We start from the raw sequence: 16012 nt of genomic DNA on the forward strand, positions 1-16012 counted from the left end.
GTAGCGGTCCCAAGTGATGGAAACACCAGAAAGAAGGAACATGAGAAACTAGAGAAATACTAATACCGAGGGCTCAGAGAGGAGCTGGAGAGAGCCTGGAACATAAAGGTGACAGTTAGGCCTGTGGTGGTCGGAGCACTCGGGGCAGTGACCCCCAAACTAGATGAATGGTTGCAACAGATCCCGGGAACAACATCGGACATCTCAGTCCAGAAAAGCACAGTGCTGGGAACAGCAAAGATACTGCACAGAACCCTCAAGCTTCCTGACCTCTGGTAGAGGACCCGAGCCGAATGGGGGACGGACACCAGGGGTGGTGTCCAGGTGAGAATTTTTTTTTGCACTCACACTCACAAATTGGGACAATTTAGAGTATTCCATTATCCTACCATGCATGTTTTTGAAATGTGGGAGGAAACCAGAGTACCAGGAGAACATGCAGGCATGGAGAGAACATGCAAACTCCACACAGGAAGGCCAGAGCCTATATTAAGCAAGTCTATTATTTAAAAAGGCTTGCCCACTTCTTCCTGTCTTCTTTTCCTCTTTGATCTCGGCACCTTCCCTTGTGTGTGTGTGTGTGTGTGTGTGTGTGGGTGCGTGTGCGTGTGTGTGTTTTCCCACCTCCTAAGACTTAACCATCCCTTCCAATACCTACAACCCTTTCTCGCCTCTCTCACAGCCCGCATTTGAGTCAAGACGATGTTATTTCAGTCAAGGACAGCATTAGCATGACGATCACAGCCTCCTAGCACAAGTCATAGCGGGGAGGAGTGGCATTTGTTATCGGCGGGATGGGAGAAAAACGTGTGGAGGGAAAAGCGGGATCAAGTCAGCCAATCACAATAGAACTGGGATAGCATGCCCGACAATAATATAAAAAGCAGACATCAGTCATCATTAACAGGAAAAATGCATTTGTGGGCAATTGCTAACACTTGAAGCGGTCTTTCTCCTCTCTGACAATTAAGGACAAAAAAGCACTCCCCACAAAGAGAATGCTCAATCATATGTAGACATCTGCAGTGCCTACATTGTGGTGTGAATGCCTCAGTGAAAGTAGAGAGCAAATGTGTGCGAAGTCCTGCTTGTTATTCCTCATCTGATTACTCATGCATGCCCACAGGCGTAATACATTGTCTTCGCCGAACAACACAGGCGCTTTCTCACTTTGGCCTCTCCCAGCTCAGGCTCATATTTACGAGCCTGTTTCATATTGGGAGAAATTAAACTATAAGTAACAGTATGACAAAGACACATCTTTGCAACCAGAAACAGCTTTTTCCAGCTAGATTTTCTATTCTTTACCGTAAACCTGAATACAGAGAAATAGTGCAGTGTCTGACAAATTCTCAGATTTGTCAGACACTGAACCGCCTTCAAGCAATCCAGGGCTATACATCTATTGACGGAGACATGCTAACCGATACGTCTCAGTGCTTACTGCCTAAGAGCTACACATTTAGAATAAAAGACAACTGGAAAGATGCAAAGTCATGACAAATGTTAATTACTCACAGTGGCATGTGATTTTTGTACATGTTATATTAGGTCTGTCTTCACATAAAAAGTACACATAGCTAGCCAGGAACAATTAAAGTACATTTCAATAAAAAAGAAAGAAAACAAATTCTCAATTAAAAAAATAATAAACATGCGGCACTGAATCATTTTGAGTTGGATATCTTTTTTTTTTGGCCCACCGTTCCTTGCGGAAGACTTCTAATTCTGTCAGATTGCAAGGGAACCTCTTGTGTAGTGGTTCTTCCCATAGATTTCCATTTATCCTGAACCTTTTCGTGGCCAGGAACGGTGAGCGGATTTTTTTTCTCTTCCGGGGCTAAGGTGGGGCTTGAAGTGGATTGCAGTATCCGTGCAATATTACGAGTGCGGGTGTTCAGAGAGGTAGAGTACGCTCCCATTAATTTCCAAACACAGCCAACAATGGTGCACCGTGTCCCCGGTTGGAAAGCCTAGTGTCATTTTTTGGTGCAATCTGAATAGACAAACGACAAATATGAGCAACATTCTAAGTTTCCAAACGATCACAGTGAACCAATGTGCACTCAGAGCTTATTTCGGAACGTGCTCCTAATGGGTAAGTAACTGAAAGACTCAACCTGCCCCTCCCTGCACTCACAAACACACACCGGGTGCAGCTGCAGCACAAACACGGAAACAGGAATTGCACTGGAACAGAATGGCTACTTCTGAATAAAAAAACAAAAATCTTTTTAAACTTACCGGGAAATAACTAAACAACTTGCTTTGTCGGCGCTGAAGGGGCGGGGCGAGATCGATTTCTGACAAGGTTGACCACTTCTCTCTGTGTGGTGCCATGCATAGTCATCGCCATTAGAGAACTGCAATCTTTACCTTGATGTTGTCTTCTTTCATTGACTGTGTTCTTGATCATTTGGTTTTCAGATTTCTTTAACTTATAAACAGATTCCTGAAAAGCATTTTTATTTGGAATTGCTCCCAATCCCCTCTATATCGACCACCACTATAGCATGACGCTTCAAACACATTTCATCATGGATATCGTGTTCTTCTGGTGTTACTTTTGGCATTATTGACAAAAACTTCACCTTTCATCAAATGAAATCAAAACATACTCCCACAAGAGCCCATTTATATTTTTCATCACATGAAAAATATGGTTACTCTTTACCAAATAAAACCTACATATCCTTTCCTGTACTTTGGGGACTTATTGCAGCCTTCCTGACCGCTACTCATTTTTTCCCCATATCTTTATTGAGCCAAGGCACATATTTTACGTTAGAAAATAATGTGAACATACACTGGCAGACAAAAATGTTTCATCAAGTGGATACACAATTTAAGTACTGTCTATAGCATTTGCCATTTAGGGGAAGAGCAGTTACCGGTAATTGTTCTGCCTGTCAATATACAAGACAGATGAGCAAAGATGGATGATTTAAGAAGTAAAACATTTTTGGGGACCAATTATGTGAAACTGGATAATTTCACTGATGATCTCTCACATGACGCTTGCACTGCTGCATACTTGGAGAGAATCTAAACTCTTTATCAATTCTGAAGGGACAGCCATTTCTATAATGTTTCTATTGTGCTGTGTTTGTTGCATGTAATTTTAGATGCCCAGAACACAGTTTGCACAGCTTTAGGAATGTATGAATGATGCGTGTACATGCCTGGACCGAAGGTTTGTACAATTACACACAAACACACACTCATACACACCAGAACACAAAACATTGAATGGAAGCCTGTGACATGTAGAAATCTCCATCACAGAACAGGACAAGAACTGCGAGGACAAAATAAACCGCTGTTACGTGCAAATGTAGGTGACTCAACCCCCCCCCACAGGGCAAAGATACTCTCGCCAGTTACATGGTGAAAAAATACATTTATTGGAATCTGTGTCAATGTAGAAAAAAGTGACAACTGGCTTTGGGTTTTGTCACAGTGCCACTGGTCAGTTTTCAAGCAGCTGCTAGGTGACCCGAAAGTAAACAGTCATGCTCATTTGGGACAGCACATCTGCTACGACTGACAATAGAGAAGGTATTCTACAGTGGCACTATGACACCAAACACACTGAAACAAAACACAGAGCAAATACAATTGCACAGCCATGAACAGAGACCACCGTTCTCTTCGAAGAGTGTGTTTTGCTCAAGTCGTTTTTCAATGTCGATCTTTAATATGTTTTTATTTATGTATGTGTGTGTGTACATATATGCACACCCATTACTGTCTGCACGCCATAAGGGGCCGTGCCCGCCCTCCAAGATGCTCTTTGCATGTGTGATACTGTTACAAATTAATCTCCCTGACAACTTAAAAGGCAGAGTGACAGGCCGCCATCATCTAAGTGACTACAAGAATATAGGCCGATATTTTAGCACTCTAATTCAGCCTATGATAAATAATTTTGTCCAAGACCGTGGAATAAACTCTATGGGGAGGGAGATTCATGCATCGTCTATGAATACAACTGCAGTTTCACTGGAGAAAAAAAATGGCACTGAGCATCAAGTGAATGCTTCTTTCCTCTCATTTCTACAGAAGTTTATATATATCTTTAATCTCAGCTATTCCAGTCTGAGCAACCATTTCCAGAATTATCACACTAGAACAGCAAGCAATGTGATTCGGATGGGCTAACTTTAGCAATGGTTAGTGCATTTAGGAAAAGTCCAACAACACGTGGAGAATCTGCACACTTATGTTAATGGCAACAAAAATGACAATGCATTAAAAGGCATTATAAAACCAAAGACATTGCTAAACTCAGATACTGAGTATTAAAATCGAGAGGTCAATATTTCCCCATTACTGTATTCATAGAGTTATTGTGTTTATAAATATTTGAAATCTGATGGAAAATAATAAAGTAGGAACCATTTTTATTCACACAGACAAGAGTGCGCATAATGAAGAAAGACGATGCGCATGCCGAGGTGGTTTTACGAGAACAGGTTTTGCGGTCTCAATGCAGATTATATGCACATTTATTTCTTTATTTCTTTTTTAATTTTCTGATGAAATGTGTAACTGGTGTTTTCCAGCCACCAAAATAAAACAACATTCAAACATGAACACAAACATACGGTTTCAGTTGGTCCATAGCCTCTCTTGCCTTCTCTTCAAGCGTTCTAATCCTTCACGACAAATACTAAACCATAAACAGCTGAAGTTCCAAACTGGATTTTTTTGGACAAATCTGTAACTACTGAGTGGATGGAATTGAGGATTTGACAAAACTGATATGGCATTCGCCATTGACCCAAAAAAAAAAACACCCATGGGTGGACAATGTGAGGGAAACAATTGATGGTTGCATAAAAGCAGATTCATGCTTGATTTGGGGTTTCAGAATGATGACAAGAAATGACAATGAGAAAAATTGTCAAAGCACAGAGTTGGGCAGAATCATATTTGTAGAAGTAAGCAGAGTGCTGAAGTCGCTTCTATCCGCCATGGACGATCTACAGCAGAGGTGCCCAATACGTGGATCGTGATGGACTGGTCCCAAGTCGATAGTGAGGGGTGTAGAGGGGTGGGGGGAACCTGATTTCCTTTTCACAAACTCCTAAACTCTTGTGTTTACTTTATTTTTCAGTTTTGTTCATATTAGGGGCCATTGTGGCTGTTGCTCATCATGGCAAGTGTATGTAAGTGCGTGCGTATCCGCGTGTGCATGGTAACGGGTCGATTGTGGGGGGTTGGTTGATCGAAAAGATCTTCGGTCCAAAAAGGTTGGGCACCCCTGATCTACAGCATCCACTGTACAGCACTGTCTCCAGGCAAAGCGACAGCCTTAGTGACAGGCGGCTGCCACTACCCTGCTCCATTGACTGCCTGAGGAAATCCTCCAATCCCCGATGTCATGCAGCTTTTTAATTTCACACTGGGAGAGAAACAGAAACTCTCATATCAAGTTACCTCAAAATTTTGTGCACTGATTATCATATACCTTTTTCCGGACCTTCAGACTGCACTGCAATTTTGACGTAGATTTACCTGTATTTCTGTATGGAAAAAAGAAAAAGAGGCATAGGTTTTATGTTTAACATTTGTGATACCTGCATACTGTTTCGTATTTAAAATGCAATGTATATTTTTTTATATCTTAAATATAATCGTTATGCTGCTATGTCTTGTGTTGTTGTGTTTTCATTGTGGAGAATACTGGAACAGCGTACAGTGGTGCCTTGAAATATAAGTGACCAGACTTATCGGTGTTTCAAGATACGGGCCGTCGTTCACTCATTATTTGCTTTGACTTGTGAGCAAAAACTTGAGCTATGAGCATTGTAGGGTGGCAGTGAACTCAACTGACGTCACTACAAGCAGCTCTTTGGTGGATAACAATTTTTCAGGAAACATGCTTCAAGCTGTATAATACAACTCTCCCAGTTGAAGTTTACTGTCCAAGTGAAAATTGAAAAAGAATTAAAATAAAACGAACAACCACGTCACTTTGCGTGTTCGCGTGTTGAGAAAATGTGATTTGAGGTATGAGTCTGAAATGACAAGCGAGGTCACAGAGCAAATTGAAATCTCAGGCTGAGGTGTCCAAGTGAATCGATTGATCGACAACTAATCCACTATCAAATTAATCAACAACTATTTTAATAATTAAGTATTCATTTAAACTAAAATTGTCCAAATCCTCAGATTTCAGTTTTTCGACAGTAATTATTCTCAGATTTCTGAAGTCCTTCATAAAAGCAGACTGACTGACTTCTGTGTTTAATCAAAACAAAACATTTGCAAACGTCTGCTTTTCTTTTGGAAGACAATGACCGAATCAGTAACTGAACCAATCAACACTAAACAATACCAAATATAGAACAATAACTGATAAATAAATTAAATGGGGTAAAACGGTCTCACAATACACTTTAAGACAAAATAAAATTGGATTTTGATTCAGTGACAGAATAATCAATTCTACAAACATTTGATCGTGACAATCACAATTCCAAGGCACCACTGTATTTTTTTTAATGATGAATAAAATCTCTGCCGATTAATCTTAATTCAGACAAACTCTGTACTGAAGTAACAGTGATATTGTTGAACACTGGAAGAAAATAAAAAGTACGCGTGACATCACCTTTCAGAAGACATACTGAATACCACCCTGAAAAAGCATGTTTGAGTTCACTTTTTTTCATGTCTTGGATGAATAGTACTTAAATGCTAAGCAGCATGATCTTTGTATGTGATTTAGAAAACATCTTGTACATATTCACAGCTGTTTGACCGAATGGCAAAGAAAACCATGAAAAGTGAAAATTGCTGGTTTAATCGTCTATAACATGGATGCTATGAGTTTTTTAAAGTTTGGTTTCAGTTCATTTTATCAGTTGATGGTTTCAGGCTCAAAGGGTAAAAAAACATCTTGCAGCTTGTTGCCTTTGAGCACTAACACTAATATCCATACATACAGCCATTCAATTTCTTTTATGTGTACAGATATCTGGAGTGATGTGCAAGAGTGGTGACATCCTGTGTTCACGTGTATCTTCTGACATGTTCATATATTGATCTTGATGGAATAAGTTGTTTTGTGAATGGGCGTTCTTCTGGGAGAACTTTATATGGCAGATTTCTGTCCAGTAAAGAAACACACATACAGATATGAAGACATTTTCCCACAATGATTGAGATGTTTACAAGTTTTTAATATTCTGGAACAAGTGTTTTTGTTTGTTTGTTTTTTTTGTGGTTGTTTTTGTTGGCATGAAATGGTGCTGCCGCCTCGATCCATCCCGGACTAAACAGTAGTTTCATTTTTCCAGGGTCCAGTGCGTATATTTCCCGTACTGTCTGAGCTATAAAGCAGTCCCTCGTGCAAGCCACCCTTTAGAATCCCATTCTGATTGGGTGGATTCTGGGGATAAGATTGTCTGCGTGGGGCGTGCATTTCCAAATGGTGATGCGTGATTGGCTCCTCCTCGGCCACTTTGCTGCACCCGCATAGGAACACTCCTGCATTGGTTCCCTCTGACGGGCACAGGGAAGGGAAAATGTCCGCCTTGGCGCAGCACATGTGCCGATGGCAGGGATTATGACACGCGAGGGTCTCATGCGCGCCCGCTGCTGCCGTGTGGCACGTATGATGCCCCTCGTGGTGGACCTCATGGACCTGATGTGGACAAGTGTGGATGTGACGCTCATGGGTGCTGTGAGGGCTGTCAGTGTGTGAACTGTGCACGCTGCCGCCATCGACATTGGAGGGGATATGATAGGCGTATTCTCTCTCACTCCCCGGAACACAAACACTGGTTGGAGACCTGCGGCTAAAATGGCGGCCTTTAGTCCTGCTGCTGCTTTTCAAACAGGGGTGCAACTGGATGCCTGGCCGATAGCCCTCTGGATTAGCATGAAGCAGCACGTGTGCAGCAGTAGGTTCCTCCTCCATGAGTTGCTGGCTATGCAAGGCAGCGCAACATGGAGTCACAGGTGTTAGACAGGTTACATGATTTTGTGATGATGGAACAGCAGCATGTTTACAGTGACTGACACTGGCATGACTACAGCTAATCACAGCCTTACATGGTGACTCATGGTGGCAGTGACTGTGACCATGGCCGTGCGAAGGGGTATCTCCATTTACGTTGACTTTTGGTGGTGCTTGGCCCGCCCCATGAGCACCGGAGGAGCTGTTGGCTCGCCTTCCAGGACAACAAGAACACCAGCAATGCCAAACATCGTCCCGTTTGGCACAGTGATGAATGAGGATGAAGAGGCCAAGCGTGACAGAGAAGGCACCGTACAGGCAACTGAAGATCATGTCCAGGAAGTGACCCTGTGATACGGCCAGTGCGCCAAAAGTCCACGTGGCCAGGAACAGGAAAAGCGTGAAGGCCGCTGTGCGTAATTGGGCCTTCAGGGAGTGCTCATTTGCTAGCAGGGCGGGATTAATTGGGACACCCGGGCAACCGGCAGGGCAGTGGCTACTGGAAGGCTGGCCCGTCGGGACGCCGGGCTCGGCTGCCTGCTGGCAATGTGTCGGCACGTCGACGGAGGCCAACCTTTGTTGCTCTTCTGTTAGCTGCTTAAGCTCATACTTTTTTTCAGGGTGGCGCCGCAGTTGGATGAAGGTACAGAGGAAGTAGATGCATGTCACCAGGACGATGAGGGCCACTGGGCCGAAGAAAGCTCCCAGACTTGGCTCCCAGGCCATCCAGCAGCTACAGCAAACAAGAAAATAATCAGATAAGAATGTGAGCTGATAGCAAAAATATTATAGCTTGTGGTCTGAATACGATTTCTTTCATTTTAAATACAGGAGACATTTCCATTACATTAACACGCATTCCATTACATTAACATGCAACATAACAATTAATGACATTTACAAAAATAATCATGGATCATAAAGTCCTTGGCAAAGAAATTATCTGCCCGCCCTGATCAATACAATCATAGCAAGAAGCGATATGTGTGCACTTAGTTGAGAATTTGAATTAAAACGATGAATAGATTATTTTCACTTATAAACTATTCCTAGCCACAGTTTTCCTTCAACACGTTAAGTTCAACGTGTGAACTTACTATGGTGCTTGCTCCCCGCTTCCATAGTTGTCAAGACTGACAGCTGCGGTGACCCCACAGATGATGAGGGGCACTCCACCACTCACTAAATAAAATCTGTAAGAGATGAGGAAAAAACAATTTTATGATTTCAATTAAAACATTTCACACTTCCTCTGGAAGTTTCATTCCTTCCAATACCTACCCTCAATTAAGTGCATTTGCATTAGATTTACAACTGAGAAAAATCTGCAAAATTAACAACAGAAAACGTGTACCTGCAAATTCAAGTCAAGTCAAGTCAAGTCAAGTCAACTGTATTTATAGAGCACTTTCAAACAGCCATCGCTGCATACAAAGTGCTGTACATGGAGCAATTTAACATGCACAATAAAGAGTAAGACAAATCGGTAATAAAGGTGGTAGAAGGCACCAAACAGTAAAACCAAGAACAAATCTAAGTCATGCTGAGTCGAATGCCAAAGAATACAAGTGAGTTTTGAGGTGGGTTCTGAAGATGGGCAGCGAGGAGGCTTGCCGAATGTTCAGTGGGAGGTCATTCTAGAGAGAGAGACCAGCAACAGAAAAGGCTCGATCCTCTCTGAGCCTCATTTTAGTTCTTGGTACTTCTAATAATGTCTGGTCCACAGACCTGAGGCGCCGGGCAGGTGTGTGGGGGCAGATGAGCTCAGAGAGGTAAGGTGGCGCGAGATTATTCAGAGATTTGAAAACAAAGAGGAGGATCTTGAAAATAACTCTAAAATGAATGGGGAGCCAGTGAAGGGATGCCAGAGTAGGAGTTATGTGCTCCCTCTTACGAGTACCAGTCAAGAGGCGAGCAGCGGCATTCTGGACCAGCTGAAGGCGCTTAATGGAGGACTGGGTGACTCCAAAGTAAAGGGCATTGCAGGAATCGAGCCGGGATGTGACAAAGGCATGAATTACTGTCTCAAAGTGTTCATGTGAGAGGAGAGGTTTTATTTTGGCCAGCTGTGTAAGGTGAAAGAAGCTGGATTTAACAACGGCACCAATTTGCCGATCGAGTTTGAAATCACTGTCCAGTTTAAGGCCCAAGTTTGAGACCGTTGATTTAAGATAAGGAGACAGGGGGCCCAAGTCTAGTAGATGGAATGTACAAGGGCCACTGGGACCAAACAATATGTACTCTGTTCCTTGAATTTCAAGAAATGTTGTGCCATCCAGGTTTTGATTTCTTCCAGACAGGATAGGAGTGGCCTTAATGAAAATGCGTCTTTTTTGCTCAGTGGGACATAGATCTGGCAGTCTTCTGCATAGCAGTGGAAGGGAATGCCATGTTTCCTTAAGATGGAACCCAATGGGAGCAGATACAGCGAGAACAGCGGAGGCCCCAGAATTGAGCCCTGTGGAACACCACATGACAGGGGAGCAGTGCGTGACTCAGAGCAGCCAAGGGTGACATAAAAGGTTCTGTCAGCTAAATAGGACCTAAACCACTCAAGAGCACTGCCTCCAATGCCCACCAAGTGCTGCAAACGAGTCAGTAGAATACTGTGATCTACTGTATCAAATGTTGCAGTTAAGTCCAATAAAACTAGACACACATGGTCTCCAGAGTCATTAGCGAGGAGGATGTCATTTGAAATGCGTAACAGGACTAACTCCGTGCTATGCATCGTCTTGAAACCTGACTGAAGACCTCCAAGATGTTATGTTCATCCAAGAAAAGTTTCAACTGCATGTGCACCACTTTTTCCAGAATTTTGGAAATGAAAAGCAGTTTGGAAATGGGCCTGAAACTTGACAGCACATCTGGATCAAGACCAGGTTCCTTGATCAAGGGTTGGACCACAGCATGTTTAAACTGTTGGGGAACTACACCAGAAGAGAGGCTGCTGTTGATGATATACAAGACCGATGCGCCAACACTCGGGAGAACCTCCTGAAAGAAGTGCGGGGGAAGAGAGTCGCAAGGGGAGCCAGATGGCTTCGTCTGGCGAACTACATCCTCCAAAAGCGCCAAGGACACAGTTTTAAAAGAATTTAGTACAGCTGAACATCGAACATGGACAGAGAGGTCAGATGCGGAATTTGAGACCGGAGTCATAGCTATTGAGAAGTTATCAATGAAAAACTGAAGGAATTTGTTGCACATCTCGGGTGAAGAATCCGAGCAAGTAGGCAGAGGGGGTTTGAGTACAGAATCTGTAGTTTTAAATAGTGCGCGTGTGTTGTGACGGTTAGCTTTAATAAGGTCCGACAGATATTCTCTTTTGGCCTCTTTTACTGTGAGCTGGTAGTTACGCCAGCAGTCTTTCCAAATTTGATAAGACATGCAATTTGTCTTTTTTCCACTTGCGTTCATCTTTGCGACACCCCTGCCTAGCTGCGCGGGTAATGTCGTTAAACCATGGCTCAGGTTTAGGTTTTGGGAGCACAGTTGTGTTACCCAGCAAATTGTGTAAGTCTTGCAAAAAACATGCATGCACATTTTTACAAAGTTCCATTTCAGCCTTTGATTTACTCCTGTTTCACTTTACTCCACAAGAAATGAGGCTGTCAATTTTGTTTAAACTTTTTAGTTTCACATTAAATCGTTAATTTAGTTTAATTTGCCTCATGGGACAGTCGGCCTTGCACATCAGATGTGGCAAAATCATCAATATTGTCTTAGATTGTGCTTTTTTTTTCATTTTATTTTTTTGAATGACTCAATAGCTCTCCTTACAAATTTAGGAAAATTTAGAGGCATAAAAAGCTTGGAACACACCTAATTAAACCGAACCAGTTTCAGAGGATGTTCAATCTGTAAAAGTAGATTACAGACTTAAAACATAACTACCGGTAAGTCAGTTCTAATTCCTACTTACTGGTTTTAAGAAACACTCATTAAAAAAAATGAAAAAAAGTCACATTCAGGAACAGTGACATTTTTAGACCCAGCAGAATGAAAAAAAAAACTATGGAATCACTCAACTATGAGGAAAAAACTTCTGGAATCACTCTGTAAATTTCCATTCCGAAAATTGACATCTGCATCAGTGTAGATCTGCACGTTACTCGGCAGTTAAACAGGAACGACCACACCTTGGAGAGTTGTTGCACCAAATGGACGGATGGCTCCATCACGAGAGATGTCAATTGAAAACTTTTGACGGTAAATCAGGCAATGTTGTGTCTACAATTTAGAACAAATACAAACAACATGGGAAGAGTGTGAAAGGCAATAAACAGCCTACTGGTTAACCAAGGATGACATCAAAGTGTGAAAGAAGAAAAAAATCAAGCAATATGACTTGAAAACAGCAAATCCGCAGCAAAACAAATGAACACATGGGAGGAAACTGAAGTCAACTTGTTTGTAAGAAACTGCCTCAAGGAAATGGGATTTACATCGCGAAAAGGTAAATGAAAGCCATCACTAACACATAAACAGAAAAAAACAAAACAACAACAACAAAACTAGGTTACAATTAGCTAAAGAAAAGCAATTGTGGACTGTGGATGCCTGAATGAAAAATGATGAATCTGCATTGTGCAAGGTGGTGATGCTGGAATTTTTGTCAAGTGCCATTCTAATGAGATTAATGAAGAGGACTGCCTGAAGAAAACAAAAAAATTTGCATAGTCACTGACATGAGGCTGCATGTCAGGTAAAAGTGCTGAGAGACGGCTGTCATTACATTGTCAATAAATGCACGTATATTTTTTTTAGACATTTCTTTATCCTATCATTTGAAATGACATTTGGGGATGATGAAATCTTTTTTCAAGATGATAATGCATCTGATCATGGAGCAAAAACTGATAAAATCGCTTGAAGAAAGACACATCAGGTCAATGCCATGGCGTGCCAACAGTTCGGAGCTCAATCCAATTGAAAATCTTTGGTGGAAGTTGAAAGAAAATGGTCCTTGACAAGCCTCAAACCTACAAAGCTGTTCTGGCAAAATAAGTCTGAGAAAGTTGGGGCCAGATTGAGGCAGAGTACTGTTTACAACTCATAAAGTCCATGCCTCTGAAACTATGAGCTGTTGTAAAAGCTAAAATGCGGTGCAACCAAGTACTAGTGATGTGCTAAAGTTTGTTGTTGTTTTTTTCCCCATGATTCCATCACAAGGGCCATAAATAGACAGAGCGGCCAACGTATATTCAAATTAGTTTTTGTATCTAAATTTAGCTGGTGCAGCTTTTTATCTGGTGCATTTTGTAGTCTGTAATAACTGAATTTTACTGTGTAATTTCTAAAAAAAATGTCTCTATGGTGCCACAACAAATATTTAACTAAACATCTCCAGTTGATTCTTTCACTGAGATCAATGAAAAATTGGAGGAACAATTTGGAGTGTTCAATCAGCCTGCCATGAATGTTTTTGGAATGTGGGAGGAAACCGGAGTACGGGGAGAAAACTTCCAGATACAGACTGACAAGATGGTAATGGCAAACCAACCGCATATTGTGATCATAGACAAAGGGCAGAGGAAAGCTGTTGTAGTGGATGTAGCGAACACGAGAAACTGGTGAAATACCGAGGGCTCAGAGAGGAGCTGGAGAGAGCCTGGAAGGTAAAGGTGACAGTAGTGCCTGTGGTGGTCGGAGCACTCGGGGCAGTGACCCCTAAACTAGATGAATGGTTGCAACAGATCCCAGGAACAACATCGGACATCTCAGTCCCGAAAAGTGCAGTGCTGGCAACAGCAAGGATACTGTGAAGAACCCTCAAGCTTCCTGGCCTCTGGTAGAGAACCGAGCTCAATGGGGGACGGACACCACCCGAGGGGTGAGATGAGGAATATTATATAACATTCCCCATACCCAATACACCATTTTCTCCATGGCTCTTTGTAGCTGCTTGCAGTGCTATTTTTATTTTTTTTATATTTATTTACTCATTGGTGTCACTCAGAGGGACACTCAATTCACACACAGATGTATACTTTGTGTTGCACACTGCACAGAGAACCGGAGAAAGACACATGCAGGCATGCATGGAAACATTCACAGTGAAAGAGGTGCACAAAGAGTGCTGGATTACTTTGACAGTAACCAGTAAGCAGAATAAAATTGCCAACAACTAGGGCCTATTTTTTTCACTTTTGTCCACAGTGGGACTCCATCCCATCTATCATAACTCTGTAGACCAAGTCCTAACAGATTGAGCTATGTTTAATAAAAACAAGCATCACATTATGTCGAAGCAAACCAACATGGAATTACACAAGCATCTCATCAAGATAAGAAAAACAACACTTAGTTTTCACTTTCATTGGTAGTTGCTTCATTCACCATTTCCCTTTAGCATTAAACCCTCCTGTGAAATCAATGTTACACTTCCTCAGGGTGAAATTGAGGCCATGAATGCAAAGATGGTATCACATTTAGCTCTGTTACCTCCAGGCAAACTTCTCTACGCATGATGATAGTCCGGCATTAAGCAAGTGTTTAATCATCTGTCATCTGTTGCCTGATAAGGAACGCTTTTAATTGCAAAATCTGAGTGCCATTGATGCTTACTTACATCACAGCAACTAAACAGAGAGGGCTAAAAATTGTGTGCGACAACAACCCTAATCCCCAGCAGCTCGATCTCCACCGTGTCCTTGTGCTTTCCCTTTGCCCTGCCATCCACTTTCCTCCATCACCCTATGCTATTTCCTTTTCCATCCTGTTCAATTTGGACCTCTGTCACTGGTCTCACCTTTATAGCACTCCATCTTCCTCCTTTCTCCTTCCTCTGTCTCTGCCTTTCACAATATGTCTCTCGTCACACAAGAGACATCCCGAAAATTCAATTACAATCAAGGTGCTTGTCCGGGTCCTTGGGACTTGGGTTGGTGGGGCATCGGGGTAGGGTGATTCTCCGAAGGGAATTAGGAAATGTGGTTGGTGATGGTCCTGGTTGGCAGCATTACCAGCAATGACATTGCATCTTAGTGGAACAACTCCCACCTACCACTGACAGAAAGTCATTGATGCGCCTGTCAGCAAGACATGTTTAAATGAGAATAAGCGTTTAAAAGTTCAGGCACCTGACCACTTGATGCTCAAAACAACACATGGCTTACATATGTTAATGTTTTAAAATTTGCAAAAAGAGAGCGCACCCAAATCTGTGCATATGAAAAAACACACCCTGCACACAAGAAAAAGGGCAGTTATATATGAGAGTGACAGTAATAATCCAATGCCGGTAAAGCATATCTTGAAGCAATAGTTTTGATAATCATACAATATTATTGATAACCAGACAAACAATAACAATGATACCAATCATAGTCACCAAATGCAAATGACTTGAAAATGCGATGGGGTATTCAACAACATGAGGTGGAGCAGATTTTTGACAAAATTGGCAACAATTGTTTTCTTGATATACCATTATATGCTGTCGAGATTGGAGGGAAAGAGGGGTAGATCAGCCCAAATAGGTTTGATAATGTGCATGGCCGAGATGGTGATAGCAGAATGGATGGGGCGGGGGCCGCAGGAGGAGAAATTGATTCGTCTCCAGCCGCTAAGTCTTATTGCATGAGCCTGTCTGACAGGGACCATTACAGTCAATCACCACGGATCAACATGGATGCAGTGCTGCATGACCCAACCGCTTGGCCCTGGACAAATTATCTCATTCGCAAAGCAGTGCATGACGGTAGCGAGTGCAAATTCCGTATGTATATGCCTAACCATGAAGGGATTGGCGGATTTGCTTTGAAAGAGGAGGGCTGTTTAGAGGTACTGAAAGTCCTCCTGTGTTTTGGTGGACCTTCAGAAACATATCATAACTTTTGTCATATCAGCTAGGAAGAAGAATATTTCTTACAAATGTTCACTTAAGTTTTATTGTCACAGTCATCACACCATACTACTTTACTTTACTGTCCAATTCAAAGAATCCTTTAAAGTACAGCCAAACCTCGGTTTTCGACCATAATCCATTCCAGAAGGCTGTTTGAAAACCGATTTGTTAAAAAACCGAAACTATGTTTC

The 16012-nt window shown here is 42.1% G+C and overlaps 1 protein-coding gene across 3 annotated transcripts in view; it reads right to left on the bottom strand.

The window, feature by feature from the left end:
- Positions 1 to 3380: 3380 nt before the first annotated feature.
- Positions 3381 to 16012, bottom strand: part of LOC127610320 (adhesion G protein-coupled receptor A1) — a 147956-nt gene continuing 135324 nt past the window's right edge. For all 3 annotated transcript variants that reach the window (XM_052080299.1, XM_052080298.1, XM_052080300.1), the window contains 2 exons: positions 9067 to 9162; positions 3381 to 8702 (listed from right to left, as the gene is read on the bottom strand). In XM_052080299.1, coding sequence (XP_051936259.1) covers positions 7283 to 8702; positions 9067 to 9162 — 1516 coding nt within the window. In that variant the 3' untranslated portion in view covers positions 3381 to 7282. The remainder of the gene's footprint in view (positions 8703 to 9066; positions 9163 to 16012) is intronic.

The sequence above is a fragment of the Hippocampus zosterae genome, chromosome 11 (genome assembly GCF_025434085.1).
Source record: "Hippocampus zosterae strain Florida chromosome 11, ASM2543408v3, whole genome shotgun sequence".
Taxonomy (NCBI): domain Eukaryota; kingdom Metazoa; phylum Chordata; class Actinopteri; order Syngnathiformes; family Syngnathidae; genus Hippocampus; species Hippocampus zosterae.